The sequence below is a fragment of the Pimephales promelas genome, chromosome 6 (assembly GCF_988280905.1).
Source record: "Pimephales promelas chromosome 6, fPimPro1.hap1.1, whole genome shotgun sequence".
NCBI lineage: Eukaryota > Metazoa > Chordata > Actinopteri > Cypriniformes > Leuciscidae > Pimephales > Pimephales promelas.
In genome coordinates, this window is record NC_142774.1 from 2839766 (window position 1) to 2866643 (window position 26878).

General features: G+C 37.2%; 2 protein-coding genes and 1 long non-coding RNA gene across 3 annotated transcripts; 2 read left to right on the forward strand and 1 right to left on the reverse strand.

The window, feature by feature from the left end:
- Positions 1–137: 137 nt before the first annotated feature.
- LOC120468906 (uncharacterized) lies at positions 138–1646 on the reverse strand. The gene is made up of 5 exons (XR_016168990.1): positions 1251–1646; positions 1071–1146; positions 893–977; positions 666–754; positions 138–544 (listed from the first exon to the last, which is right to left on the reverse strand). It is a non-coding gene; the product is annotated as an uncharacterized LOC120468906 (long non-coding RNA).
- A 1882-nt stretch (positions 1647–3528) lies between these two features.
- On the forward strand, positions 3529–8516 carry LOC120487801 (CMRF35-like molecule 9). The gene is made up of 7 exons (XM_039684197.2): positions 3529–3726; positions 4638–4937; positions 6418–6573; positions 7599–7637; positions 7821–7928; positions 8033–8085; positions 8205–8516. The coding sequence occupies exons 1-7, from the start codon at positions 3666–3668 to the stop codon at positions 8352–8354; spliced, it is 867 nt and encodes a 288-aa protein (XP_039540131.2). The 5' UTR covers positions 3529–3665; the 3' UTR covers positions 8355–8516.
- A 6307-nt stretch (positions 8517–14823) lies between these two features.
- Positions 14824–24227, forward strand: LOC120487851 (uncharacterized). Its single transcript, XM_089132649.1, has 8 exons — positions 14824–14893; positions 15174–15212; positions 15927–15983; positions 16783–17286; positions 18930–19298; positions 21290–21346; positions 23574–23842; positions 23952–24227. The coding sequence occupies exons 1-8, from the start codon at positions 14824–14826 to the stop codon at positions 24057–24059; spliced, it is 1473 nt and encodes a 490-aa protein (XP_088988775.1). The 3' UTR covers positions 24060–24227.
- The last annotated feature ends 2651 nt before the right edge of the window (positions 24228–26878 follow it).

Consider the following 26878-nt stretch of genomic DNA (forward strand, 5'->3'; position numbering starts at 1 on the left):
GGCACGAAGCTCTCAGATTTCATTAAAAATATCTTCGTTTGTGTTGTGAACATCGAAAAACGCTCACATGTTTGGAACGACATGAGGGTGAGTAATTAATGACAGAATTTCCATTTGTGGGTGAACTAACACTTTAAGAATAAATTAGGACACGCACCTTAAGAAATCTCACTAAATAGTCAGCCGCCGGATTCTGGAAGGATCGGTGTTCTCTTCTTGTGGCTTTGTAATGTTGGGGGCAGGTGATGGGCAGAGATTTCTACTTGTCAAATCAAGAAAACCATTGATTAGAAATCTTATTTTAAGTTTATATATATATATACACACACACTTTTGTTAAGTAATTTGACTGGACAAATTCAAAATATGTGTTATGAAACAAAGAAAATCTAGTAATACCAAGCCATGATTATTTTTGTTTGTGCCCATGATTCTCTCATATGTTAACTTATCTGTTATCTTTCCATCACCAGGTTCTAGTCTGTACAGTCTTTAAACACCAAGCCTGGTACCCTTAGCCACTTGGTGCATCATAGAATTGCTCCTAGCAAAAACAAATTGCAAAAATCAACAAATTTAAACATTAAAGCATCTCCAAATATCAACCAAAAGTTAATCTGATAAATACATTTTGCATCAATATTTAATTTGAAATAATTGCTTACCCATTCTAAGAAGATTGGTCCTCCAAATAAGGAAATAAAGTGAAAATTTCACGTGCATTGTTGGTCCGCAGTTTGTGGAGTTGGTCTAGCTGGCAGACGAGAGTAAAAGATAGTTTGAGGATAAATACTTTATGATATTTGCACATCACACATATTGTCATAAAACAATATCATATTATAAAACACGTAGCACAGTAAATGAGTAAAAAACACTTAAAGTTACCTACTCGGTGTTTTCACTGTTAAAAGCAAACTCCGTGTCTGCATTCTGCACTGCTTTTTGAAATGCGTCACGAGTCAAAGATGCAGGACCTGACGGTTTAGGCGCGCACATTACATAAATATCGTTACAAAACAATATAATGCCATGAAATTCATGAGGTAAATTATGTTAAAAACACTTACTGTAGGTGTTTTCCCTGTTAACGTTAAGCCTCCTCCTCGTCAGCTCCGTATTTAGGCTAGTCAAAGATGATGTCGCCTTTGAAAAGAATTTCGACCGTTTAATCGCGCTGGGCATTTAAATATCGCCATGAATCAATATACTATAAAATACATTGCCAATGTAAATTAGAAAACACTTACTTTCGTTGTTTCCCGGTTAAAAAGCAAACCCATCCTGGTCTGCCCCGAATCGCGCGTCATAGAAAATGTCCCTCTGAGAGCGGTTTGCTCGTCCACAGAACATACATATTGTTATAAAACAATATGATGTTATAAAATGAATCTATAAATGCGACAAAACACGTAATAAATGCGTGTTTCCTCCTCGTATGCCTTGCGACTCGAGTCAAAGAAAATGGCGTCTGTGAGTAAAGTTTCAGCTCGTTTCGTTCCGCCCAGCACGTAAATGTCCCGGATGTGACTAGTAACACTATTATTGGTGTTGTCAAAGCATTCTCAGGTGCTACTTAGATTTAACTCCACATATTTTCACCAGCCAGAGTGTGGTTTACACTAGCTAGTGTTAATCCCTTGAGATTCAACACCAGAAAATTAACACTTTACTCTAAGAGACTTTAACACCAGGATTTCAACACTGAAGATTTTGCTGTGTAGGTGACAACTATTTTATAACTTCCTCATATAACCACAAGAGGTGAAAGGTTGGGTTTTTATATCTATTTTGCTAGCTTTTTGTTTATCTATAGTTTGTATAATCATATTTTGCATGGCTGTTTGTTTGCATATCATAGCATAATATTTTCTGAGAAAAGTGTTTTGTATAGCTAAAAATACCTGTTGTCTCGCTTTCGGCTGGGTTGCCTGGGTAAACTCGCTGTGTGTTGGGTGTTTGTTTTTGACGTGCCGTATCAGGTTTGTTTAGTTAAATGTAGCCTTTTTCTTTCCACCTCTTGAGATCCCAAGTTTACATATCTCACAGTTTGCTATGGCAATGTTGTTGTCATCAATCTTATAATGTTGAAGGGATACGAATTTTTGGAAATAGGCTCATTTTACAACTCCCCCAGAGTTAAACAGTTGGGTTTTACCGTTTTCGAATGTATTCAGCCGATTTTCTGATATTTACAAGAATATCAGTAACCAGACAGTTTCTGGTCTCATTGACTTCCATAGTATATTTTTTTCCTGGTTACTGATAGTCTGGTTACTGATATTCTTCTAAATATCAGAAAATCGGCTGAATACATTCGAAAACGGTAAAACCCAACTGTAAATCGGCTGAATACATTCGAAAACGGTAAAACCCAACTGTTTAACTCTGGGGGAGTGGTAAAATGAGCCTATTTCAAAAAAAAGTAAGCATAAATATACTGAAAAAGACACTGTCAGGTGTATTGACAGCAAAAAAAGACCTCAGAATATTTCGTTCTATATTGATAGATGCAATATTTGAAAATTTACATTTATTTATTTATTTTAAATTATATTATTTATTTATATTATTTATTATTAATAATTATATTATTAATTTAAATTATATTTATATCGGAATTTGTGTCAAAACCTAGACTTTCAACCATCAAAATGTAATTCATTAATATGTATTAGTTTACAAAATAACATGTAAACATCTTTTCCTACTCTAATTTGCCTGGAATCTCTTCCAACACGCTTGAGTGTTGCGTGAAAAATAGGCGTTGGCTCTATTTCTAGCATGCACACGTTTTTCGAGTGGCAGTCTGCAAGCTCTAATTTGTTAACATGGGACTTGAAATAAAAACGGACACGCCACGCCGCTGAGATGGTGACGCCTCGCACTTGATTGGATATGGACATCCCTAGTTTTTTTTACCTCTTGTTACCACAGCCACAAAGCGCCCGCGTCCTCAGATCACTTGGACGTGGCGTGGTTACAAGAGGTAAAACTATATAAATACTGTTCGTTTTCTCACACAAACCGCTCGTTTCATGTCTTCGGCCATCAGTGTGTACTTACATTCACGAGTCATTAAATCATGTTTAATTTGGATTTCTCTGTGCATGCTCTTTGAGGTGGTGACCATAGACCTGCATTATATGACTGATAGTGATAGACACGAATGGTTTGACCTAAAAATATCAAAATTGAAAATACAGTGGAAACAAAGACACCTACATCTTGGATGCCCTTGAGGTAAGCTAAAACATATCAAAAATTAATTTCAAACTGAACTACCCATTTAACGGAGATTTAGATGTTGATGATTTATTGAGCATGTTTGATCAGTGTTTGCTTTAGTTGGACTCAGGTTTGACCAGTTTGGGGTCTTTGGTGTCTACTAAACACATTAAAGTTTTGATAGTTTCCTGCTATCTGGGACCTGACTTACCCTCGTCCTGCGTAAAAGGGGAATGTCAATTCAAACCAAAAGTTACTCAAGAGGAAGTGGTCAGCTTCTGGATGGGAGTCTGTGGGTGTCTTGAAACCAGCGTATGTGTGAGAATGAGTGCACAGGAGGATACAGAGATACATGTTTACTATTGCTCTTGATGGTAAAGAGCTCCTAACATCAATATTAAAGCTTAGAAAGCTAAAACTGGACTAAACCATCCATAATGGGATCCCTACTCAAAATGAAGTTCTTCAGTGTTCTCTGGCTCTGGATGTTTCTGTCGGGTAAGTTCTCAAAAGATGTACGATTGTTGTCAGCCAATACAGGCTATAAAGGCCAATCAGATGATGCAAACTAGCCAGACATTTTTTATATGCGCAGCTAAAATCACTGAAATACAAAAAAAAACAGTGTTTAATTAATTCTTAATTCATTTTTAAAACATATTTTAAGAATTTCTTTGGATTATATTGAAAATGTTGGATCTAATACTGTAGAATCACAAGGATGCTGTAATCAGTAAACCTAACTCAGAGATTAGGCAATATATTAGCTCTGTGATTCGGGTCAAATGATGAGTATGTCAAAACAAATCCAACACCACTGACACATCATTCTCTTTGCTTGTTTGTTATTGGCTGTTACAACTCCATTACAGCAGCCCAAAAAGCTATTGTTAAAAAGTTAAGGGACAAAAGCCCAAAGCACACCCTGATCACCATAATGGTGACTTCAAATTGTGATTTATCCTTTGGTGATTGTGCTTGTAAACTGCATGTATCTTCAATAATTATCTCATTAACTTTAACACTGCTTCAATGTTCATTTAAGACTCTCATTTTAACACTTTTACACTCTTGAGTTATGTCTTAAATAAACACCCACGAGTGTTATTTTAACACTGGGGTTTTTGCTGTTTTTAAAATATTTATATTTAAATGTCATAAATATGTGCTCAGTCAAATTTCTCTGAACATATTATTTCTCTACTATATCTGTTTGAATTTGTGCTGTAAATATAATACATTCACATTCACAGTCAATAAATGCAGTGGTTGTTAAGCCATCACACTTCCTATTATAATGTTGACAATAATAGACAATAGGTGTAACCGTAAGTGACATTTGCAATTGAATAACTGAAACCGAAGAGTAAGAGGAACTGATCGTAAAAAATCATATTTTCCTTAAACAGAATTTAAGACTTCAACTACTGGTGAAATTCCGGGATATATCGGAAGACACGTCATCATTTCTTGTTCTCATATAATGGCTTCAAACAACATAAAGTATTTCTGCAGAGATCCCTGTGGATACGGAGATGTTTTAGTTCAATCTGATCGATCACCTGAAGGGAGATACAAACTAGAAGATTCCGGGACAGGAACATTCACCGTGACCATCGCTGATCTACAGGAGTCCGACTCTGGGGTTTACTACTGTGGAGTGCAGAGATTTGGATTCGACACATACCAGAGAGTCCATGTAACAGTAGGTAATAATGACAGGCACCTTATTAGGCCTAATTTTGCCTGTGTGAGACAGAAATGAAGGTTGTTTGTTTCATATTAAATGGCTAAGAAAGTTATTTAAGCAACATTTAGGATGATCCCAGAAATGCAGATATGTACGGAGCCCCTTTAGTCCCACTTTGGTAAAAAAAAATTAATTATAACTATCTTGTGGCCTCAAGATAGTAACTCGTGGCCACAAGATAGTAACTCGTGGCCTTAAGATAATAACTCGTGGCCACAAGATAGTAACTCGTGGCCTCAAGATAATAACTCGTGGCCTCAAGATATCTTGAGGCCACGAGTTACTATCTTGAGGCCACGAGTTACTATCTTGTGGCCACGAGTTACTATCTTGTGGCCACGAGTTATTATCTTAAGGCCACGAGTTACTATCTTGTGGCCACGAGTTACTATCTTGAGGCCACGAGTTACTATCTTGTGGCCACGAGTTACTATCTTGAGGCCACGAGTTAGTATCTTGTGGCCACGAGTTAGTATCTTGAGGCCACGAGTTACTATCTTGAGGCCACGAGTTACTATCTTGAGGCCACGAGTTACTATCTTGAGGCCACGAGTTAGTATCTTGAGGCCACGAGTTACTATCTTGTGGCCACGAGTTAGTATCTTGTGGCCACGAGTTAGTATCTTGAGGCCACGAGTTAGTATCTTGAGGCCACGAGTTTCTATCTTGAGGCCACGAGTTAGTATCTTGAGGCCACGAGTTACTATCTTGTGGCCACGAGTTAGTATCTTGTGGCCACGAGTTAGTATCTTGTGGCCACGAGTTAGTATCTTGAGGCCACGAGTTAGTATCTTAAGGCCACGAGTTACTATCTTGAGGTCACGAGTTACTATCTTGAGGCCACGAGTTAGTATCTTGAGGCCACGAGTTACTATCTTGTGGCCACGAGTTACTATCTTGAGGCCACGAGTTAGTATCTTGTGGCCACGAGTTAGTATCTTGTGGCCACGAGTTAGTATCTTGTGGCCACGAGTTAGTATCTTGAGGCCACGAGTTACTATCTTGAGGCCACGAGTTACTATCTTGAGGCCACGAGTTAGTATCTTGAGGCCACGAGTTAGTATCTTGAGGCCACGAGTTACTATCTTGTGGCCACGAGTTAATATCTTGAGGCCACGAGTTAGTATCTTGAGGCCACGAGTTAGTATCTTGAGGCCACGAGTTACTATCTTGAGGCCACGAGTTACTATCTTGAGGCCACGAGTTAGTATCTTGAGGCCACGAGTTAGTATCTTGAGGCCACGAGTTACTATCTTGTGGCCACGAGTTAATATCTTGAGGCCACGAGTTAGTATCTTGTGGCCACGAGTTAGTATCTTGAGGCCACGAGTTACTATCTTGAGGCCACAAGATAGTTATAATTAATTTTTTTTTACCAAAGTGGGACAAGAGGGGCTCCGTAGATATGTCTTTGACATTTCTCTAAAACTTACAAACAGACAACACAAAAAACTTGGAAGAGGTGACTCATCTTAAGACGACGGAAACACAAACAAATCCATGGACAGGTGCTGAAATAGGACAGACTACACCAAGACACTCAGTTTCCATATCTTCAAGCACTAAGGATAGTGCACACTCACTGACATCAACAGGTACAAACATTTTAATGCCTGCATTTCTATCTTACCTCAATCTCTCATTTGTCCACGGTGTGTCTGTTAAGTTTCAGCTCAAAATACCCTTTCATATATTATATATTATTCAGAATATTATTATATTCTGAACATTTCTATTTTGTATTTCCCAAGATTTCCCAGTATGGCACCGCCCATACCCCCCATAAACAGCCTCAAACCTGTTCTTCAGAAAGTTGCGTCCATAGTTTTTACAGTCTCGAAATCGACGTCTATTTTTGATACTCACTCTAAAAAATGCTGGGTTGGTTTAACCCAATTTTGGGTCAAATATAGACAAACCCAAATGTGTGGTTAAAAAATTTAATTAAAAACATTTTGTCCATATTTGACCCAAATTTGGGTTAAAACAACCCAGCATTTTTTAGAGTGTACACGTTCTGGATATAAAAGTGGATGATGAACAGGTATTGACCCATTTTTTTGAGAATTGTATCACTAGCTACTCTAGCGACGATATAAACATGGCGGACTCACTCAGGGCGGGGTCTATGCTAATAAGGAAGAGATCGTCACCAATCAACACTTGTCCTACTGTGACATCACAGTATACTGGAACAGATTTTGAGACACTGGTTATGGCTACGCTCTCACGACCAATACGTATGAATTCGTACGAGTGATTCAAAAGTGGCTAATTCGTACTAATTCATACAACCTCACTCGTACGAATTCGTACGATTTGTCTAAACCCGTGTGACGGTTACGTTTAGAGGCGGGGTCAGGGGTAGGTCATTCGTACAATTTCATACGAATTGGCTAATTCGTAAAATATGTACTAATTCGTACGAGTGAGGTCATACGAATTAGCCACCTCGTAAAATTCGTACGAATTGGAAAGAAGTGGGTGGATTTTTTATGATTTTAGGGTGTTTTTTTACACAATGGACACACTTTTATGTTCAAACACCATGTAAAGGTGTATTTTGCATGATAGGTCCACTTTAAGGCTTAACAGAAGATGTTGTCTACTCCTTTTAAAGGTTTTGTCAAATCATCTGGTCCAGCTGGCAAACATGCAGGTGAGTTGCAGCCCCTTTATAAATACATTGACATTTTACATGTCTTGTTTAAGTTATGCGAACTGTTCCCAATTTCTTTCGTCACTATGCGAATAAAAATGTCATGACCTAAAAGTCCTCTATATAATAAACAGGTGTCATGAATATCTAACTTGAACTTTTAATTGCACCATATATTCCCAGTGCCTGTGCACTTTATTCTCTATGCCTCTGCTGGACTGGTTGTTACGTTGATCATATCTTCAGTTGGACTGGTCACTTGTCAATGGAGAAAGAGGGTCAAGCAATCAAGTGTGTTAATATTCAAATATAACGTACAAAAACAAAACGAAATATATATTTTTGGAAGTTAATTTCACCGAAAAAAATAATCCATATTCTTTGCTTTATTTCAGGATATTTTACAGCTACATCGACATCTATATACAATGAGCGTCACAACGAGGCGGTGAGTGGCACACAGGAACATCATAAGATCCGAGCCACCACAAACACACAACTTCTGCTTACTTTATAAACCACTTTACTTTATTAGCAATTGAATAACAGTTTGTGTTTGTGATTCAGGCCACCGGTGTTTATGCACACGCTCCTGATGACAGATCCTACGCCGCTATTCAGAAATCCAGTATCAAGTCAAAGAGCCAATCAGATCCAATCTATCAGAACCTACACTTCAACACTAACCAGGGAGAGGCTATCTATGGCAATATATAAAACAATGCACTCCACTTTCCTCATCCTAGAACAATCAACATGTTCTACATTACAAGCCTGAAACAAGTTATTTGTCTGGACATTAACATCATCTATGAACAGTACATGGGGAAAAATACTTTTTTCAAAAACATGTGAAGAGTTCAGATGCAAAAGCCTCTAAGTGCCATTTGAAATTTTGTTCTAGAATGACCATTTTTATCAAGCTTGTGTATTTAAGTTCAGTAATTTCACTTAAATGACAATTAATAGGTAATCTTCATTGCCATTTAAGTTAAATTACTGAACTTAAATATACAAGCTTGATAAAAATGATAATTTTAGAAGAAAATTTCAAATGGCACTTAGAGGCTTATGCATTTGAACTCTTCATGTTTTGTCTTTTTCAAATGCAATATATTTTTCAGTCCAGTCAGCTGAGAAAATGGCACCAAATGCAATATTTGTTCCACTTAAGAGACTCTCAATATGTTTCCAAGTACCTAATAAATCTAAAAAAAAAAAGATTTGAAATAAATTAAATAATGAATTTTCAATCCAATTACTTTGACTCATTATTGGAGTTACAAAAAGAGTGAATTTAAAGTAACCATAATGATGTAGTAAATTGAAATCATAGAAATGTACTGCATTTCATTTTACAGACAAACAGTTAAATAATTCACAGTATGGATACTGCAGAATTACAGTATTACCGGTGACTCTGCAGCAATCAAACAACATTTCATGAACTTTAAATAAAAGCTTGTGATTTCTGCACTTCCATGGCTTCGCTGCCATTGTGCATTTTCATACGGTTGTCGTCAATCTCTTCACAGTTCTCCTTGAAAGTGACAAACTCAAATAGAGATAACTGAAATAGTTACCTACCTATACAAAGCTCTTATTGTTACTGCAATACTTTGTAGATGTTTATGTCGTGTCTCTAAACTCTAATATTCCTGTTTTTTAGATATTGTACAACTGCTCACACACACAAAATCATATAACATTGGGAAAGTTGCAAATATCTACCAAATATCTACAAAGAACTTCCAAGTTTGGTCATATACAATATTTACAAGAGAAACATCAACATTTAACAATTGGGTTCAGCAAATAAAAAGTGTCTACATCAACATAACATTATTTAAACAAGCGTTTAACAACAAAAAGTGATAAAATGGGTAAGTTTTGTGATAAATCACAACAGGTTAGCTACTAACAGGATAAGTAAAATAAGCTTTGTAATGATCCACAATCAAACAACAGCAGCAGCAAAGTACATCAACAACAAACAAAGCAAACCAGCAGAAAACATGCCTTCCTTCAGCGGAGATCTTTACCTTGAACGATCCCAACCGAGCAGTGATCAGAAGAGGTGAGAGCCCTCACCTGGCTTTACCTGCAGAGAAGAAGGAGGTAGAAAAATTACCACTACTGCCACCTAGTGGCTTGACACACGATGTTCAAAAATATAAAATGAAAAACACCATAGGACGTAACACAATCAATGCATCGTCTGGTCCAGACATTGGTAATGACGTCACGTTAATGAGGAGAAAGCAATTTTGAACAGTGTTTACTCCTCCTCTCTTTGTGCACGTCACTAGGCTCATAGGGTGCTTCATAGAGAGACTGGTCTAAGAGCAGGTCAACTCACATCAACCCCTCTATTGACTCGAGTGTGACGAGTGTTGTTCTGGTTCAGCCGCTTTAACAGGCTACATTTATTCTGGACTTTCTCTGCTTGGTCTCCCTTTTGGAGGCTGATTGTTGTCAGTCTTTACCTCTGTATATATCCAAATTACTGTTTTAGGATTTTAGGTTTGTATTTTATTGCACTCATAATATAGGCCTATTTTTTATTTTTTTCAGTAATAATAAATAAATAAATATTTATATACTAAATTGAGTTTATCATGAAAAAGTTCTATTGTTGTTGTTTTTGTTATAGATCTTATATGTATAAATACTTCATAAAAAAATAGACAAATGCATCATGTTGCCTCAACTTACCTCAATATTAACACTCGAAGTAACATTCAAACTACTCACCCTTCCGTGGTCAAACTCAAGAAACACAAACTTGAACATGTGAAACCATGAAACTTTACTGTTTTACAACCCATCATTTTAAAAATGCTTTTTGTTTTGGAGTTGTTTAATAAATGATTTTGGAATGAATGACTTTTTGTTTTAAAATCATGTTAATTTCAGCCCTGAGATGCCTTTCCGACCGATAGAATTCAGACAATTATGAACACATTAAAAAAAAATAGAATCATGTTACATGACAAACATGTTTTATTTTATTGTTCTTTAGATTGCTTTTATGGTGTTATTAGTGGTTTTAACAAACAATTTCTTTTTTAAAAAAAGAGAGAAATTAGGAACAACAACCAAACAGGTTGCAAGCAAAAAAATAGAAAAGAACTTCCCAATAAATAAAAAAAGAGAGAAACAAAATATACAATGGCGTACTCAGCCTCCTCATCTAAACAATAAAAAGAAGAAAAAGGCACGCATGCCCTAAGGCTTCTCAAATAAAGAAGTTATACAAATAGGATCAATTGGGAACTGATGTTCTCACATAAACATAGCAGAAGTGACTAACAGCACTCTGTTAAACCCCAAAAGAAAGAGATCTCAGAAATCCCATCTTAAAGGGATAGTTCACCCAAAAATGAAAATGCCCCATGATTTACTCACCCTAAAACCATGTGTTAGCCTGGTAATACCAGACTCTGCTACTTTGCTTCGTAGACAGAGTCTGGAATGGCATAATAGAGTAGTGTTTTCTCTCTCGCTAGTCTGAAGTTTAAGATCATTGGTTACCAGAGATACGATAGATATACGATAGATACGATATATCTAAATATGTTTAGTGAAAGGTAAAACTTCCGAAATCTCTGTGTAAACAATGAGTGACGTAGATGCACAAGAGATCACTTCCGGCATAACGTCTGGGGACGGTTCAGTTCAGTTCAGTTGGACATCTGATTCAGATCAGTTCAACGGCTGTTAACAAGAGGTAAAAACGATATAAATACTGTTCGTTTTCTCACACAAACCGCTCGTTTCGTGTCTTAGGCCATCAGTGTGTACTTACATTCACGAGTCATTAAATCATGTTTAATTTGGACTTCTCTGTGCATGCTCTTTGAGGTGAACCGACAACAACGGTTTGACCAAAAAATGTCAAAATTGAAAATACTGTGGGAAAAAAAGACGCCTACATCTTGGATGCCCTTGAGGTAAGATAAAACATATCAAAAATTAATTTAAAAGTGAACTATCCCTTTAATGTCAAAATCCAGCAGTTTTTCGAAGAAAAAAAATAACACAGAGTTAACACTCAGAGTGATCATACACTCACCTAAAGGATTATTATGAACACCATACTAATACTGTGTTTGACCCCCTTTCACCTTCAAAACTGCCTTAATTCTCCGTGGCATTGATTCAACAACATGCTGAAAGCATTCTTTAGAAATGTTGGCGCATATTGATAGGATAGCATCTTGCAGTTGATGGAGATTTGTGGGATGCACATCCAGGGCACGAAGCTCCCGTTCCACCACATCCCAAAGATGCTCTATTGGGTTGAGATCTGGAAGCTTTAGCGTTAATTATTACCTTTTCATCTATCCAATCATGTCTAATACTTGCGGTATAAAAGTGTCTAATACTTGCGGTACTTACACATGTTTGAGTTTGCAGATGCTGAAGCTTTCATTGACCTCCATCCTCCGCACCACCTCCAAGATGGTTCCTTCCCTTCCATCCTTCCCACCACCACCAGGATGGTCCCTTCCTATACCTCCCAGGGGTCAGCTGCGCCCCTGCCTTCGTCTTCAGGCAGGAAGTGCAGTGTCCGGACCCTTGGATTGCGAGCTATGGGCGGGGCCAACACCAAATAACTTTATTGCTTGCTGGGCTATCAATAAATCTATTTATTGTTACAGTATTTATTCTCCTGAGTCTTTCTAGTAGAACTGGTGACTGTGGGGGCTATTTTAGTACAGTGAACCCATTGTCATGTTCAAGTAACCAATTTGAAATGATTCGAGATTTGTGAGATGGTGCATTATCCTGCTGGAAGTAGCCATCAGAGGATGGGGACATGACGGACATGGTCAGAAACAATGCTCAGGTAGGCCATGACATTTAAAATATGCCCAATTGGCACTAAGGGGCCTAAAGTGTGCCAAGAAAACATCCCCACACCATTACACCTCCACCACCAGCCTGCACAGTGGTAACAAGGCATGATGGATCCATGTTCTCATTCTGACTCTACCATCTGAATGTCTCAACAGAAATCGAGACTCATCAGACCAGGCAACATTTTTCCAGTCTTCAATTGTCCAGTTTTGGTGAGCTCTTGCAAATTGTCGCCTCTTTTTCCTATTTGTAGTGGAGATGAGTGGTACCCGGTGGGGTCTTCTGCTGTTGTAGCCCATCCGCCTCAAGGTTGTGTCTGTTGTGGCTTCGCTGAATACCTCGGTTGTAACGAGTGGTTATTTCAGTCAAAGTTGCTCTTCTATCAGCTTGAATCAGTCGGCCCATTCTCCTCTGACCTCTAGCATCAACAAGGCATTTTCGCCCACAGGACTGCCGCATACTGGATGTTTTTCCCATTTCACACCATTCTTTGTAAACCCTAGGAATGGTTGTGCGTGAAAATCCCAGTAAGAGCAGATTGTGAAATACTCAGACCGGCCCGTCTAAATCACCTTTCTTTCCCATTCTGACATTCAGGAGATTGTCTTGACCAGGACCACACCCATAAATGCATTGAATTGAAATTGAACAGGTGTTCTTAACTATCCTTTAGGTGAATGTGCATGATCTGTACAGTGTTGGTTTAACATTGGAGATTTTGTTGTGTAGCATTGTGTGGAAAGATGTATTTTGAATTTGAGGAAGTAAAATATATTATATTTCCTCTTTAGAATAATTGACAGATAACTTCACTATATCATCTCAGTACGCACACACTTTTTATTCAGTCCATCGTGTCCGTTGAGGTTCACTATATCAGATTACATCAGGTAAGATCTTCTTTCTGCTCATAATGATCCTCATCACTCTCTTTATGTCAAAAACATGAATGATGTGTGTGTGTTACAGTTGTGTGGTTAAAATTGATTTGTGTGTAGGCATAGTTGAGTAATTTGGGCTTTGACCAGGACTCCAACATTGTCAAGGATGAAACTTTATTAATAACTTCAGAGCACTTGTAGACAGTGGCGGCTCCCGACAATTTTGATTTGTTATTTCAAGGGGGGTCTCATGAAAACCAACAAATAATACAGTGGACACGGCTAACAACTGCATATTACTGCTACTTAACAACAAAAACAACACAGCATATCAACTACTTTGTTTTTAATCAGTTAATCAATTGTGGTTTGCAAATAATATGCTCAAACTTTACTTGTCATAGCCACACCCAGGACAGAAAATATATTTACAAAATAGTATCTATTCTCATACTCTCACCACCTTTTGATTCCCCAAATTATGTCTAGTTTCCCCCTGAAATCTTCTCCGCTCCTCTTTTGTCCAGTCTCCTCCTGCCATTTTCTCTCCTCTCTTCAGTCTCAGCAGGTGTGATTTATTTCAAAATATGAGTTTACAGTGTGACATTTAATATTCAACAATATTATTGATCTGTCTAATATAAGGTGGACATTATTAAGTTGTATTATTTTCATGTTACACTGTGAAGCAGCTTTGATACAATCTGTTTTATAAAAATCGCAATATAAATAAAGGTGACTTGACTTGACCCCTTGACTGATATTTTTTTGGGAAACAGCTTGTGATTCTAAGGTGATTCATATAATTTGTAGGGAAACACAATAGTATCCATTACATATGCTTTGACAGTTAAAAGTCAAGAGGTCAATTTGATCTCTTAAACAAATCATAAATGCTGTGGAATATTTTACATGTATTTGAAACATAGAGAAAACAAAGCTTTTTTGAGTAAAATTAATGGCTAATTTGTTTATTCTCTACCTCTAAAGGGAACTCGTCCTCTGAACTGGTTTGTGAATGAACTGGACTGTCAAAACTGACAATGGCTTCCTTTCATAAAGGTGAGTATCTTCTTGTGTTTAAAGGTTAGCTCTCATTGCCCCAGAAACCTTGTGAACTGTGAACGGATGATGAATGTAGTTCCCTTTCGAAAGGGAACTTGCACTGTGTTGATGATGCTTTGGGGAACGTCCGCAGGCGTGACAGGTGTCTGAAATCACTATCAAATCACGGCAATCATATTGACCGGCGACGGTCCGTGAATCATTACCGTGTATCATTGACGTGCGACCTGCAAGTATATAAGGGCGCCTTGCAAACGTGAAAGATCGTCAAATCGTCTTCAGCGACAGTCTGTTTGAACGCTACTCGAGTAAATGGTAAGAAAAATGAAATGTACAGCGAAGGCCAATTGCTTTCAGAGGTGTGTAGACCCGTACCCATGGTTTTTGAAGCTGGGAGAAGAGCATGCACGGGACGGGAGGTTCTCGAAGGAGCCCTCTGTGCAAAGTGTGAGCGTTTTTCTCTTTTTAAGAGAAGATAAGAGGCGCCCTCATATACTTGCATGTTCCACGTTATTTATTTACGTTAATGATTCACAGGCAGTCAATGTGATTGCCGTGATTTGAGAGTGGTTTCAGACACCTGTCATGCCTGAGGTGTTCCCCAAAGCATCATCGACGCAGTGTCTCGTTCCCTGTTCTCAGGGAACATAGGTTACAGTCATAACCTGAGACGTTTTCTCAGACTCAATCCAATACAATTTCAGTTGACTTTTTCTTCATATTTCAGGTTTTATAAAAGCTCATCCTCTCATCTCTGTGATTCTGTGTAAGTCTAAACCATGTTTTTTCCTTTTTGTCTGTATGCTGATGTAGTTCTTGTGTTAATCTTTCCTTCAGTGGTTCTGCTTATTAACAGCAGGTGTTCATCACTTATACTCAACCATCATTTAATTAATCACTTAATTAACCACTAAATTAATCACCTAATTAATCACTCAACTGAAAAAAATCAGAGAACTCATAACTATTGTTTTTTTTTTTGGAAACTTAAATTAATTTATGTAATCGGTTACATCAAATGTAATGAGTTAGCTTAACTCATTGGATTTGACTTTGTGTGTGATGTTGTGAGCTAGCAGTAACTGCAGGTGCTCTAAGTTCATTTAAAGTTCGTCATTTCACTGTTTTTACTCAATAAAGTGAAGTTTTAGCTTTATTTAGTATTGCAGTGTAAAGTTTAATTGTGTATTCAGAATTATTATTGTTTTAGTGACTCAATGAAAATAAGTTCAGAGTACTCATGACTATTGTTTTTAATAAACTTAAATTATTTAAGGCAATCCGTTTCCTCAAATGAAATGAGTTAGCTGAACTTGTTGGGTTTTGTGTGAGAATAATAAGAATTTCCAGGAAAGACAGGAAATTTTGGGTGAACTGCCACTTTAAGGTCAAGCTTATATTTACATAATTTTATTTGACTGCTATTTCATTTTGTCCTCTGAAACATGTTGATTAGTTTGTGTTAATTATATTTTTTCAGATGTCTTAAGACTGTACTTGGCCTTTTCAACTGTCTCACCGTCGACGACCGCAACAGGTAATGTACACAAAAAAAATATTTTGTCATTTCAACTTAGAAAATGTACTTCATGTGGTAAAATCTAAAATACCTACCGTAAAAATTAAAACCACAGCACACACACACACACACACACACAAACAGTGGAGAGCATAGTGCACACACACAATCCATCTGATTCATGACAGCATTCTCTGTTTGGTCTGTAACTCTCAGTGACACTTTTCTGAGCAGCTCGTGTCTGATCTCTTCTCAGTAAAACACTGACCGTCACTGAGTGAACGACAGATCTCTGTCTCTCTCAATAGTAGTTTACAGTCAGACCCGATCAAACAGTGATACAGTGTTGAGGACACTACTGGAGACACTTCACATGCTGCATAGAAACTTTTTTCATTATATGCATATGAAATATGAAGGAAACTGAATACCAGATTGTTACTTTAATATTAGTTTATGTATCAGGATTCCCACTGAAAACCCAACAATGGTCATTTTAAAGTGGTCATTTCTAAAATGGAAATAAAATCTTTTAATAATAATAATAATATGTAAATGATTATACTGGTGTGTAACATGTTTACTTCCAATTTAAAAGATTTTCTTTAAGATGTATTGATGTTTAAATAATACTATAAGTGCATTTGAACAAAATATTGTGGATCGAAATGAATCGCTCTGAATCAGCAAAAGAAGAAGAAGAAGAAGAAGAAAAGTAATGTCTGAAGCTGCAATTTTGGTTACATTTTGTAATAAAACATGTTTTTCAGAAACTTGTTAATTTCTAAATATATTTTCACTACATCTAATCTGTCAGACCCCTGCAACAACTACACTGTGCTGGACAATCCATGGAGATCCATCAGTAATGGACGTGGCTCAGTGTGTGACGCATCTGTCTCCTGGAGCGGCTGGTATCGTCTCTTCATTAACAGCACTAGCGCTCATATCTCAGACACGTGTGTTGCGAGGTACAGATGTGGCACTGATGCCCCACTGTGGATCCGTGGTGGACACCCAACAGTAACAGATGGAGTCGTCACTCGAGATGTCTGCGGTAACTGGAACAATTTCTGCTGCTATTACGGGTCTTATCCCATTAAAGTCAAAGCCTGTCCAGGAAATTATTATGTCTATGAGCTGGTCAGACCAACTACCTGTAATCTTGCATACTGTGCAGGTAATTATATTCACATGAGCTCTTTCTACACATTCATGATATTTGTGTTTCTGTTGATTAATCATTATTCATCCAAACTTTCAGACACTGGCAGCATTAACACCAACTCTACAACTGTCACACCAGTGACCATCTCACCTGGTAATGTAACACACTGTCTCTGTTGGCTTATTTCCTGAATGTTTTCTAATGTATGTAGTCTACAGATCAGGGCTGTATTTCCCAAAAGCATCATCATAAGCCTGAGTTGATCGCAGAGCAGCGGACACCAATGGCCTCTATGATCAACTAAGGCTTATGATGCTTTTAGGAAACACCGCTCTGTACCATTGGATAGATGTGTGCTTGTGTCAAGAATAAAATATTTACTGCACGACTATAATTCAATAAAAACATCAGCTGTTGTTGCCAGTACTTTACTGTAGAAAATACAGTAGCAATATTGTTGCCTCCAATTGATATTTGTTAATCCATTGCTATAGTGGCCCACTAAGCAAAATAATGTCCAAAAGTCACAACAATGGTGACAATAAACAAATAAAAAGCGTAATGCTGCAATTCATGATGGGTAGCTTTCATAGTAAAAAACATCCTTGATTCCCAGGCTTTTTTGTTTTGGTTGTCACCATTGTTGAGAATCATATGCAAAATCTTGAAATCTGTGTGTGACTATGTGATTCACTTTCTTAAAACATTAGGTACACAGTGATCATTTTAAAGTTACTGTCCAAATAATGCAGTTCCACAAGATTGGTTGTTATAAATATCAGATATAAAGACAAGAGTTTAAACACTGATAAATGCTTGCATTGTGTTGATTTTGTCACCATCAATAATGAGCTGATGACAGCTGATTTTTCATTTTCTTGGCTTTCTCTGCACATGCAATGGACAAACACACAATCACAACAGCCAAAGAAAAGCTAAAGTACGGTGATCTGGGACCAAGAGCCCAATTAAAGCAAACACTGATCACCACAATGGTGATCACTCATATTGTAGAAACTTCATTATTTTCTGTAAAATAAAATACTGCTGTTTTAGTGAAATCGTTTTGTTAAACATTTTTTGATTGTATACATATGAAATATGCAGGAAACTGAATACCAGATTGTTGACCTATCGGTCAGTCACAACAACTTAAATCGAAATCTTGCTAGAGAGCCAATATACTTTGAGTGAATCTATAACAAGCCAATGCACATTGGCGTGCAGTCATTTGCATCAGCTGCGCGGCCTCGTCAGCGCGGGTATATAATGATCAGGTGTTGCGATTGCACTTCAGCTTTTTGCTTCGGAGCCTAAACTTCGATGCCTCTGCTAAAAGAGCTGGAGCTTCGGTCGAGACTCTCGGGTGTGGAGTCCCCGTGCCGGCGCCCCATTCCAATCCTCCAATGAGGGTTGCTTCGGCCGCTGGCGTGGGTGACCTGCTGATCACGGTGAGTGCGCTTCCTTCGGGGAACAAACCCCCTAGGAACCCTCACCCCTCTCAGCCTCCACAACTGTTTATACACGTTTGTTTAACACAATAGCATCTGACTGGCAACAATAGCAACTGACTGGCTACTAATGTTATACTCAAACAGCGTTAGCATTAGTTATAATACTAGTCCCTTTGAAAAAATATTGTGGATCGAAATGAATCGCTCTGAATTAGCAAAAGAAGATGAAGAAGAAGAAAAGTAACGTCTAAAACTGCAATTTTGGTTACGTTTTGTCGTAAAACATGTTTTTCAGAAACTTGTTAATTTCTTAATATATTTTCACTACATCTAATCTGTCAGACCCCTGCAACACCTACACTGTGCTGAACAATCCATGGAGATCCATCAATAATACAAATTCTCCAGTCAGAAACTGTGACACGTCTGTCTCCTGGAGCGGCTGGTATCGTCTCTTCATTAACAGCATGAGCGCTCATATCCCAGACACGTGTGTTGCTCAGTCCAGATGTGGCACTGATGCCCAACTGTGGATCCGTGGTGGACACCCAACAGTAACAGATGGAGTCGTCACTCGAGATGTCTGCAGTAACTATAACAATTTCTGCTGCTTTTTTGGGTCTTATCCCATTAAAGTCAAAGCCTGTCCAGGAGATTATTATGTCTATGAGCTGGTCAGACCAACTATCTGTAATTCAGCATACTGTGCAGGTAATTATATTCACATGAGCTCTTTCTACACATTCATGATATTTGTGTTTCTGTTGATTAATCACTATTCATCCAAACTTTCAGACACTGACAGCATTAACACCAACTCTACAACTGTCACACCAGTGACCATCTCAACTGGTAATGTAACACACTGTGGGCCCTATTTTAACAATCAGAAACGCAAGTATCAAGCAACTTTGTGGGCGGGTTTTGGGCGCTGTTGCTGTTTCTCTGCTGTCAGACCGTCATCCAACATGAGCAGGTGCTCATGTTGCATGACAGATTGTTATTATAATGGCAGGTTTACCAGGTGTTGTATGGCGATGGGAGAAATCACGAAAATCAGCGTCGATTAAACATTATACATTCGTTTCTTGCCACTATTGGGCAAACAGGTCTGATCCTTCAGTACTACATTTAGCCTTAAAAAAAATGGGTAATTAGTTTTTTTTCATCTTCATGTAAACTATAATGATTTCCCTCATGTGTCAATAGTTTTCCTTGTTATAATGTCTGATTTGCTAAATAAAAATTGCTGCATCCGTGTTGATGAGAGAATCAAAGTGTATGCGCGTTGTGCACCTGCTACATTATGGTCAAGCATGCGCGATTAAAATAGCATTATGAACAACGCACAACGCGCCACTGACTTTAGACCAGATTTTTTTCTGGTCAGTGAGCGTTTTTGGAGGGAAAAGGCCTGCTTTGCACGGGTGCAAAACAGGAATCAGACATAGTGTAATAATTCATTTGCGCCGGGTGCAAGATAGAGCCCTGTGTCTCTATTGGCTTATTTTCTGCATGTTTTCTTATGTTATGGGCTGCATACTAAAAAAAATAGAAAGAAAATAGGGTATTAAAACAGTATGAAATACAAATAAAGTCAGTATGTGAGGCTAAATAGAGTGAGTTTTAGTCTGAATTAGGTAAGATGTGTGCTTTCAGTTTCTCTTGTGTTCTGGGTGGCAAGTGCAGTTACTGTAACATTGGGCAAATTTTGTAGTATATTAAACACAAATTTATACCGACTTAATCAGGCTCCGAAAATTCTTCACAAAGAACACAGAGAATGGCCTTCTTGGGCTGCCATAGTTGCAACTCTTGCGTCATCAGAGAGAGGTGTTCAACGCGTCACAGTTTCGGTTTAAAAACGTTGTGCAACGTTTAGTCCGGGCTGAACGCAGCCTAGGATTTCCGCTGAAAACCTAATAGTAATTTTAAAGTGGTAATTTCTAAAATGGAAATAAAATCTTTTAAAAATAATAATAATATGTAAATGATTATTTTGCATGTGTAACATTATTACTTCCAATTTAAAAGATTTTCTTGAAGATGTATTGATGTTTAAATAATACTATAAATGCATTTGAAAAAATATTGTGGATCGAAATGAATCGCTCTGAATTAGCAAAAGAAGAAGAAGAAGAAGAAAAGTAATGTCTAAAGCTGCAATTTTGGTTACATTTTGTTATAAAACAAGTTTTTCAGAAACTTGTTAATTTCTTAATATATTTTCACTACATCTAATCTGTCAGACCCCTGCAACACCTACACTGTGCTGGACAATCCATGGAGATCCATCAATAATACAAATTCTCCAGTCAGAAACTGTGACACGTCTGTCTCCTGGAGCGGCTGGTATCGTCTCTTCATTAACAGCACTAGCGCTCATATCTCAGACACGTGTGTTGCGAGGTCCAGATGTGGCACTGATGTCGCACTGTGGATCCGTGGTGGACACCCAACAGTAACAGATGGAGTCGTCACTCGAGATGTCTGCGGTTATTATATCAATTTCTGCTGTTATTACGGGTCTTATCCCATTAAAGTCAAAGCCTGTCCAGGAGATTATTATGTCTATGAGCTGGTCAGACCAACTCTCTGTGATTCAGCATACTGTGCAGGTAATTATATTCACATGAGCTCTTTCTACACATTCATGATATTTGTGTTTCTGTTGATTAATCAATATTCATCCAAACTTTCAGACACTGACCGCATTAACACCAGCCCTACAAATGTCACACCAGTGACCATCTCACCTGGTAATGTAACACACTGTGTCTCTATTGGCTTATTTTCTACATGTTTTCTAATGTGATGGGCTGCATATTAAAGAAAATAAAAATTCATGTGCCATAGATAAATAAAATGACCAATGTGCACGGACAATTACCTAATCAAACCGTATTATTGATGAGAATATACGATAATAAATTTGTGCCGATAGAATATAGTATGATGCATCAATAATAGTCTGAGATATCGCCTATGGCAGATGCATTTGACGATATCAATACGATAATTGGCTTGTTTTACCATTAAAGGAGTAGTTCACTTTTGAAAAATTTTGCTGATAATTTACTCACCCCCATGTCATTCAAGATGTCCATATCATTCTTTCTTCAGTCGAAAAGAAATTAAGGTTTTTGATGAAAAAATTCCAGGATTTTTCTCCATATAATGGACTTCGCTGGGAACCAAACGGTTCAAGGTCCAAAAGACAGTTTCAGTGCAAACAGTTCAAAGGGCTTTAAACGATTCCAGACGATGAATAAGGGTCTTATCAAGCGAAACGATTGCTCCATTTTTTTTTAAATAACAAAGTTTAAGTTTTATAAGCTCAAATGCTCACCTTGCTCTGTTCTGTGATGCACGTTCGTGACTCTCCTGTTCGAACTCGTTCATCAAAATGAACGAATCTTTTTCGAGTCATTTGGTTCATTCGAACGAATTGACTCGAAAAAGATTTGTTCATTTTGATAAATGAGTTCGAACAGGAGAGTCACGAACGTGCATCACAGAACAGAGCAAGGCGAGCATTTGACATAATAAGGCTGGTGAGTTGGCTGGTCAGACCAACTCTGTAACTCAGCATACTGTGCAGGTAATTATATTCACATGAGCTCTTTCTACACATTCATGATATTTGTGTTTCTGTTGATTAATCATTATTCATCCAAACTTTCAGACACTGGCAGCATTAACACACCAGTGACCATCTCACCTGGTAATGTAACACACTGTGTCTCTATTTGCTTATTTCCTGAAAGTTTTGTAATGTAATGGGCTGCATATTAAAGAAAATAAAAATTCATGTGCTTCATGGATAAATAAAATGAAATGGCCCATGTGCACGGACAATTACCTAATCAAACCATATTGTTGATGAAAATATACGAGCATACATTTGTGCTGATAGACGATAGTATGGTGTATCGATGAAAGTCTGAGATATCGCCTATGGCAGATGCATTTGACGATATCAATACGATAATTGGCTTGTTTTACCATTAATGTATTAAATTATTATTATTATTATTACAAAGATAGTATTGTTATTAAATTAATATTAGGAACTACAATTCATTTGCCTTGCCTAAATTCATAACGACATCACCACATAGCCTAAAACTTGCGACTCCTCTAAGAAAAAGTTTTTAAAACAGACTAAAAAACTACATCTCTCATCATAATTGAATTGTAAGGTGATCCATTCAATCACAAATTGTCAAGAGTGCTTGTTTGAACAGACTCATCATTCTTATACAGATCCAAGATGAAAACAGCATCGTTGTTCGTCAGTAGCCTATTTTGTTTCCATAGCACATTAACAAAACGTTTAATGGCACTAATAATACTAAAAACAATACAATTAGGCTAATACATATTAGGCTATCAATAATACAGTAATAATATCACTAAAATGATATAGACCTTAAAAGAGTCTTATATAACCAGCCAGTGTTCAAAACTCTCTGCTTGCCTTAGCTCGATTCAAAGCGGTAAGCTTGTTGTAATGTTTTTAACTCCAGTGGTACTGGTGGATTTCGCGGGAGATTCGAGTATGTCTTTGCGTCATTACGCTCTACACACACACACACACACGCACACACATCTGTACACATAAAGAGTCTCGGTTAGATGGCTATATTGCATGTGAGGATGTTGGAGGTGGAGATTTATAGCCTTTTCTCACAACAATAGATATAATTGACTATATGCACAGCTGCACTACTTCCTGAACTTAAGCCAGCTCCCTTGTTTCCTGTTCAAATCAAATTCACATGATACAGTTGTCCTTATGCCACTCTAAGAAATGATATAGTTTAATTGAAGTGTAATTGATTCAAAGTCACTATAATGGTGATTATTGTTACTTTATTATTACTTAAGTATGCCAACAAGTCAATTAATTGGAAGGAAATTATGTAGATGATGGCTATCTAAATGATTTAATGATACAAAAATATCTTTCAATCTCTTCCTCAGCATCCTCAAACACTACAGTATACATACTATATGCTGTCTGTGGTCTGGTCAGTGGTCTGGTGATCATACTTGTAGTTGCATTGATCGTTCTTCGAAAGACATCAGCAAAGACGGGTATAAATAAACAAGCCACTACTATCAGCATAATTAAAACAATAGAAAGTTTTACTAATGTATTTCTTTGTTTTGATATTTCCATAGGCCGTGTGACGCCAGGCAACAAGCAAAATGAAAGCAGAGATGAACAGAAGAGTCATGCCAACGATTTTGTAAGTCGCTCACTGACCTTAAAAAAAATATCCTAAAAACCCAACTTAATATTCTGTATGCAATGACAGAGCAGACATATTACAGTACACTTTTGTTTTCTTGATGCAGGAAGACAGTGTGTACGAGAATGAAAGGAGCACTCACATGAAACCTATCAACAGACCTGGAGTCCCAAAGAGCCAAGTACATACAGTCTATAGGAATGTACAGCCCTAGTGTGGGCCAGTCACATCCACTCTGAGAATCTCTGATCCTACACAGCAAAATCCCCAGTGTTAAATTAACACTGCTCAGTGTTTATATGCAGAGGGCAGTTTTTAATTACAAAATACTCAAAAGTAATTAACTACATATTTCAAATACATGTAATTTGTATCTTTCTTAAAAAAAAATCAAATGTTATGTGCATCTCTTCAGTAAAGCCGGTTCCTTGATTAGTAGTAAATCACCTTCACCTGCTTTCAGATGGAAGATATGATGCAGATATGAGAGTTAAATTAACACTTGAGAGTGTTAAAGTTAATGAGATAATTAAGTGAATAATTTAGTGATGATTGAGCATTATTGAAGACACCTGATGTTAACAAGCAGAATCACTGAAGGAGAAAATCACAAATTGTAAGCTACCATTATGGCGATCATTGTTTGCTTTAGTTGGACTCTTGACCCTTGAATTTAATGTTTGTGATTTATACTGTTGGGTACAGCATAACTGTGATTGTGCATAAATATCTAGAATTTTGGATATAATATAAAGGATTTCTTAAAAGTTGTTTAAAAAATATCTTTCTTTTAGGCACACACAGACTTCAAGATTCAGTCAATGCATCTCAACAATGGTGACGAGCAGACTATTCAATTAGAAATAGTAAATTACATAGACAATTCAGATTATAATTTATTCATACCACAATGTATGATGGGAGACATTAATGAGTTGTGATTGGTGGCAAAAAGGATTATTATTGTCACCCTTGTAGAGATTCACAGACTGATTATTTATGTCTGTGTTTCTAAAAAAAATCCTTTTGAGAGTGTTTTGATCAGAACAATGTTTATTAAATATTTAGGATTATAAAATATACTGATCATCTTCTGCTGTAAAATCACAAATCTGTTGCTAACAAATTAAACCAAATCATCTCAATAAGTTTCATTTTTCAGATCACAGCATGACTATGCAAAAACATAACCACCACCATCAGATCACACTTGTCTTTGTTTATTTGACTGGTATAAATCAATAACAGCACACAAACAAAATTTAAAGTGAAAGTATAAGGATCAAGAGCCCAACTAAAGCAAACACTGATCACCATAACGGTGGCTTACAATTTGTGATTTTCTCCTTCAGTGATTCTGCTTTAGGTGTCTTCAATAACGCTCAATCATCACTAAATTAATCACTTAATTATCTAATTAACTTTAACACTCTTGAGTGTTAATTTAACACTCATATCTTCCATCTGAAAGCAGGTGAAGGTGATTTACTACTAATCAAGGAACCGGCTTTACTGCAGAATAAACTATTAAAAACTAAATTGTGGGTTTAAAATTGTAGTGGTTTGCTGTTTAAGGATCCAGTCGCTCAGAGAAAGCAGAATGAATGTATAGTTCATTTTCCCCACTGACATGGAGAGGAGAAAATATGCTTAAAACCCTCTATATTGACACAAGTGTGACCGGTGTCATTCTGGATCAGCTTCTCCAATCCACGTCCTGGACTTTCTCTGCTCTTTCTCCCTTTTGGAGGCTATGTTTGTCTCACTGATAGCCTTTTCCTCTGTATATCCCATGTCCAATTACTGTATTAGGATTGTAGAATTGTATTTTATTGCTCTCATATGTATTTTTCTTTTTTGTGTGATGTTTAAAAATATAGGCTATCATGTATTTAGTTTACTTTGGGAAAGTTCATTTGTTTTTGTTATGTTTCTTAAAATGCATAAATAAATAAAAAAATAGAAAGACGCCATGTTGTCTCGTTGTCCTGACACTTGAATAGAATGTTAAATCAGTTCTGAAGCTTTACTTCGTTTTCCCCGTCATTTAAATCTGAAAAACTCAAACTGCAAATCCCGATGAGTTGTGGAGGAGAAAAGCTGTGCATGCTCTCAGTCAGCAGTTCTCATGCGCTCGGTAGGTTTCAGCTCCCTCTAGTGGTTGAGTTTAACAAAACAGCAGTTTACTGCAAGTGCCAAAAAGTTAAAATTTTGGTTATTATAATTACAATGTTTTACTTCTCTTCAATTTTATTTGAAGACACAAAGACAAATAATTTGCCTGTGAATCTCAACAATGGTGACAATTATAAGGAATGTTGCAGTGCATTCTGGATGCCACCAATCAAAACTCATTCATAGCTCCCATCATGCATTGCTGCATGAATAAATGATGAGCTTATGTTCAGACGTGATCTGTTTGTCACCATTGCTGAGATTCATACGCTAATTCTTGATGTGTGTGTGTGTGCCTACATAAAATATTTTTTTCTATTTTTTTTTATTTGTTCATACGGATTTCATTGAAAGGGCTAAAAAAACATTTGTTCGTGCTGCTGAAATCCATAAGGTAAATTTACTTTATGCTCTTGAAGAGTTCAGGTCAATTAATGATTATGTTATAACACAACCATCAGATACTTTTCTATTTGTTAATCTAGCTGTTATAAGTCACATACAGCAGCCAAATTAAATCTAAAGTTTATGGTTTAAGGGTCAAGATCCCAACTAAAGCAAACACTGATCACCATGATGGTGACTTAAAAATTCCGGTTTTCTCCTTCAGTGATTCTGCTTGTTAACATCAGGTGTCTTCAATAATACTCAATCATCACTCAATTATTCACTTAATTGTCCCATTAACTTTAACACTGCCTCAGTGTTCATTTAACACTCTGCTCGGAGCTTATATAATTCTCACTTCTCAGTGTTAATTTAACACTGGGGATTTTGCTGTGAACCCACCGGCCCACCTCAAATTTTCGATTTAATAATCCGGCCCTCGAATGAAGCTAATTGAATAGCCCTGCTGTA